General features: G+C 26.4%; 1 protein-coding gene across 4 annotated transcripts in view; it reads right to left on the reverse strand.

Moving 5' to 3' along the window:
* The window catches only part of LOC100871433 (protein-L-histidine N-pros-methyltransferase), a 47,761-nt gene extending 47,039 nt beyond the window's left edge, over nt 1-722 (reverse strand). For all 4 annotated transcript variants that reach the window (XR_015293385.1, XR_015293386.1, XM_086912416.1 and 1 more), the window contains exon 1: nt 357-722. Coding sequence is in view for 2 of the 4 variants with exons in the window: in XM_086912416.1 (XP_086768542.1) it covers nt 357-548 (192 nt within the window). In the remaining 2 variants the exon portion in view is untranslated. The remainder of the gene's footprint in view (nt 1-356) is intronic.
* Between the last annotated feature and the right edge of the window lie 5,278 nt (nt 723-6,000).

Below are 6,000 nucleotides of genomic sequence, written 5' to 3' on the forward strand. Positions count from 1 at the left end.
TTCAATATATAATCTACGTTCAAGTCTGTATTGTACTTGAGAGGTCAAATTCATAAGCGATAACGAGGATTTCCCCTATGATATTGATAAATATCTACGATGTATATACTTGCGTATATCGAAAATATGTTCGATATACATCCAAGAAAATGTAATTATCAACGTAATGTTTATAAGTTTTTTAATAAAAGAAAAACATAATTTTAAAATTGAATGTAAAAGTACCACATATATCTACGGTCCTGAAACAACTGACGTGACCTCAGGCGGCGATGGGAAGAAGGGAGTACGCGCGGTTTACATGCCTAATGTACGTGATTGAATGAGAAATGTAACCTAGTTAAGATAATATTTACCTGAGTCTTGTCGTATGCCTCAAGTTGTTCGTCTGCCTTTTGTTTGTCGTAAAGTAGCCTGGCAAGGCTTCCATGTGGTCTGTAACTTCTTACGACTCTACTCGTGGGTATATCCTGATTGACAGTAGAACAGGTAGCCAAATTCCTGACGTCGCAGGTGCACCTTGGTACAGGCGCATCCGCATTCGCCATGCCCACGAGGAGCACGTTAATGACTGTCAGTCACCACACACGCATGACATGACGATACTCGGCACCGTAATCTTGTGGCTAACACTTTGGTATATGAGCAAGAAAAATACGAAAGATGACGCAGTTCGCGTAAACACGTCTAGCACGTGGCCATGTTGGCGACGATAGCGCCGTCTGCAGTTTTATTTGCGAGTTACGTTTCCCGTAAGCAGCTACAGTCGACGATGTAGGAACGCACAATAATGTTTCAATAATTTTTCAAAAAAATATGGTATTTAAAGTCTGATATGTATTTTGTATTCTTATGCAAAGTTATAGATTTTATTAATTTGATCATATAAAGGAAAGAACACTTATTGAATGACATACATATTTAAAAAGGACTTGAATTTAGTGCTTGATAATATGTCGATAAAATTGAGGAAATAACTCATTGAAAATTATATGATTCTTAAGTGATTATTTTTTGATCTTTGAAAATCGGGAAAATTAATACTTTAATACTGCTTTAATGATCATTATTTTATTGATCAATATTTTACAATATTTTTGTTAGAATGTATATGTATATAATATATTATTCTATAATATGTTCCATAATCATCATTTGAACATATATATATATATATATATATATATATATAGTATAAATGTATGGAATATATTATAAAATATAATTTTATTTATAGTATATAACATAAAAAATTATGTTTATTATTTTTTAATTTTTTAATAAATTTACAAAATTTACAAAATTCAAAGTATTATGATAAAAGTTAAATTATAATTTAAATATCCATTCTTTTTAATATTAATTTTAAATAATTATTTCATTTATCTATATTATAAACATATATAATATATAATATATATATATAATTGTTTTTTTATTTTATAATAATAATAATATATCCATAGTTATAAGTTTTTAATGAATTCTATAACAATAATAAACAATATTAATTAAAAACTTAAATATATATCAAACACTCATGTATCAGTGGCATTCAATCATGCAATATTTTCATATCAATCATATTTTTTAAAAATTATTAATTTACATCTAATCTTGATTTGAATTTCAGTGCAGTTCTTAATAGAGACTAAACAAATGAAAAGAAAAGAAAATGTAAAATTTCTCCGTTATAAGACAAAAATAATGAAAGAATTATGATGAAGAATAAGAAAGTACACGAGTGTGAAAGTAAGAAAGAAAAAGAACGAATAAGAAAGAGACAACAGTATGGATAGAGGTTAAAGAACGCATCGAAGTGAATATCGCGGAGCATCGACATAATTCTTGATAATAGACGTAAACACAATTCGTATTGTGAATCATATAAGATATATTTTGTTGATGATCATATATTCTAATACCATTCTAATTATGTTATAGTTGATATTTTTATCGTTAATAGCGATCCTGTCTTATCGATTGATTATAAATACTATATGTTGCATGATCTTTTTAATTGAATTTTTCATATACTTTAGAGTAAATCATAGGCGACAAGGTTGATGGTGCTTTTTAATAATTACTGATGATATCCCATGCATATTGCTCATACTATACTTTTTGACCTTATTTTTTTTCATCGGGTGATTTTACATCCCAATTTTATCGACACTCATAAAAGTTTTACGCGATATAAATACAGCTTAAAGAAAATTTCTTGTACACCGGAGTGCATCGATGAATATTTTAAATACCATATTGACGTAGCGCGCGCGCATTACTTCCTCTCTCGTGCTCCCCGTACCGAGAACTGATAATTCATTAATTTATGATAAGCTAGCCTCTCGCCTACGACCTACATCCTCCCCTCCTCACCCCATAAATCATTTTCACCGCTGACATTAATTGCACGCCGCCCCTCGTTACCGGGAGAAATGAGATTTTTTTAATTGGCAAATTTTTCACCGTCGCTGACATTGTGACACCCTCTCTTAAGTCTTTCATTTCTTTTTCATATTACACACGTCATGTGACGGAATGTAAATATCTTTTGCACTTTGTAATGTGAAATTTTTGTTTTCAAAAGATGTATTTAATATTAGATATAACATCATTTTTGTAAAATTATGTTTGATTATTAATTTTTAGTTCATTATTATATACAATAAAAATAATTGTATGGAAATAAGAACGAATATTAAAAATTAAATTGTCAATAAATTTAAAGGCAAGAAAATAGTCACTCTTGTATATATTCAAAGTTTTAAAATAAATATCAGTATCTGAAAAATAATTAGCTATTAATTATTAATTGTACGAAATTAATTATTAATAATTATATATTAATATAAATAATATAATATAAATAGTATAAAATTAATATTTAAATATAATATAATTCATAATGTCATAAATGAATAAATATTCAGTAATAATTTTGTTTTTTTTTTTATTATTTTCTTAATAATTTCTTGAAATTAGATGAATTTTTACACTTAGATGAATATTTATATCATATAAATTGAACAATAATATTATTTTTTTAAAAAAATTTTAAAATATAATGAAAATAATCATTGATATTATTAATATTATTTTAACATAAATCATTAATATGTTTAATAAAGAAAAAAAATAATTTCTTAATTATAAGATATTAATATCAATATTTTAAATTTCATGATAAAAATATTATATAGAATATTAATAAGAATAGAGACAAACAACGTTTTTTTAACACTTTTTAACACAAGAAACCATCACATTTTCATATAACAATTCACCTCGTGTTGCCTGTACATAATTTTACGATTCTTTTTTCAAGCAGTTTATTAGATTCTAAAGTGCGTCGAGTCGCGAAAGGTTAAAGAAGGATGCTGTCGCAGTGAGTTGTGTGAGCTCTAACTTGTCTGAGACATGTTTGGACTGTGACCGTCACTTAAAGCTTAAACATGTGATGCACGTGTTCTCCTTACAAAGCATACCGTGCTATGGTATTCCACTGATTCGAATCCCTAATCTTCCCTCCAAGTATTCAGAAGCTTCGTAGGTATGTACTTACAGAGTGAAGCATTAGTGTAACGATATCGTATTGTATTTTTTTTATTGAAAGATATATGTGATAGTGATCGTGCTATTCAACCATATTTGAAAAGTAAAGAGGAAAAGCAGTGGACAAGAAAGGAAATATTCTATTGGAAAAATCAATTTTTAGAATTTTAAATTAATAAAGAAACAACAGTGAATTTAACTGCATTTATAATAAAAATTATTTATAAATATTTTAAATAAGTATATAACCAGAAAGAAATTAATAAGATAAATAAATAACTGTTTTCTATCTTTTGATTTCCTTTTCAAATTAAAAGTTAAAATAAAAATAATAGAATTGGAACAAAATAAATGATTTATCCTATTTATCATATTATTGATTCGTATAATATTCATATACTTAATCTACTGAAGGAAAAATAAAATAATTTATTTAGTATATGAAAAATATTAATAAATAAATATTAATAATATAAATAATATTAACAACTTATCAATGATTTAAATTTAAAATTTTTTCATTTAGTTTTTATTTACTGTATTTTTATTGTATATCATAATTTTAAAATATTTAAATATATATATATTTTATATATGTATTTTGTGTTAGAAAATAAATATTTTATTTACTAGATGTTTTGTTTTAATATTGTAATCGAATTTGTGAATTGTAAACAAAAAATTGTAAGGTAGATACGAAAAATTTCTAATCAGATATTTTATTTATCGTTCGTGTATAAGATTTTATTGTTTCTAATGTAGATAATGCAAAGTTACACTAATTAGAAAATAAGATATACAGTAAAAAATAAGAAAGGTAAACATAATTCCTTAAAAGATGTTTTTAATTATGCATGATGATATTAAGTCAATGTTATTTATCCATTTTGATTCTATAAAATTTCAATTGTTCACAAAGAAATGATATATTTAAATTGTGTGTTATAAATTAAATTATTAAAATGAAACATTTCTTATCTTTTTTTTTTACCTTTATTTATTTCCTATCTTATTTTTTTGTCTATATTTAAAATATAATAATTAACCATAAAAGTTCATTAGAAACAAATTGAAAAAGTATTTTCGAAAATAAAATATCAACACTATATAAATTAGCAGGTTACTAATTAATGAAATTAACTTCTTCGTAGATAAATTTTCGAAACGCGTTTGTACGAAAATTTACATTTTACTATCGCTATCCGGTAATTAGTTGCTTATCAAATATTACCACACTTTTCTGGTTTCGATTTTTATAATTATTTAATATATGCTAACGGAAATTCATAAATCTGGTTAAAAATATTAAATTCTTGATTTTTCTCTTTCATCTACAGATTTGGTGTTTCGAAAATGATTTGAAGGATAGTATTGAAATATTGGACTATAATTTTGCTTCTTAAGTAGACGCAGTTGGACGACATAAAGTTAACTATAAATCAGAAATGATTAAATTACTAAAATCCTTTATTCATGAGAAAGTAATTTAAGGCGTTTATGCGAACATGCTGAAAGCACCAGTTGAAAATGTCAAGGTAAGAACATTAATAAGCAATATGTATAAACTAATTTTATTCAAAAATATAATGTGTAAGCTACGTTAATTTTCGCGTAAGAATTCATTGTATAATAATATATTATAATATATATAAATGTACTTTTATAAAGTAATTTATACTAAAAAAAATATTTATATTTTTAAATTTCAACGATTTTTTTTTAAATAATGATTTTTGAAGAAACTTAAAGAAACTTATATATTGTCATATATAAATCTATATATATTTAATATATTTAAATCTATCTATCTAAAATCTATAAATCTAAAATATATATTTAAATCTATAATTATTTTTATTTGAAACATTGAGTTTCAATCTATTTTATATTTATTTTTTCATAATAGCAGTGTCTTCAGATCTTCAAAAAAACGTTCTACAATATTTTAAATACTCATGTAAAACGATTGTCCAATTGCGTGAATCATGAATCGCCAGCGTAAATGAAAATTTCGTTTTCTACCAAAGGGGGTGGTAGAGAGTGTTTGAAGGAGAGAAGACACTTCAGGGTTGCACGCTTGGAAGGGCCTTAACTCGATAAGTCCCCTCGGTACCTGAAGTGAGCTCATAATCGTGAACGAAGCGCGCAACCGCTTATTACAAGCGAGAGCATTGTAAATTTGCAGGGAAGAAGGCTAGAAAGAGGCCGAAACGGAAAGAAGGACAGACAAAGAGAGATCTGATGAAGTTGGAAAGAGATGATAAACAGAAAGGAAAGTGGTTGAGGGAGGTTAAAAGGAGTCGAAAGGACAAAGCAGTGCGAAACGTGCCCCCAAGCGGTATTCCCGAAGTTCTTGTTCTGCGTTGAAAATTTATCGTTGCACGGAGAAAACGCAGGAAATCGGTTGTTGCGGTTTTATTCTCATCGTCCTCGATCGACAAATCC

The sequence above is a fragment of the Apis florea genome, unplaced genomic scaffold (assembly GCF_048593485.1).
Source record: "Apis florea isolate Af1SG1 unplaced genomic scaffold, ASM4859348v1 contig_3391_pilon, whole genome shotgun sequence".
Lineage (NCBI taxonomy): Eukaryota > Metazoa > Arthropoda > Insecta > Hymenoptera > Apidae > Apis > Apis florea.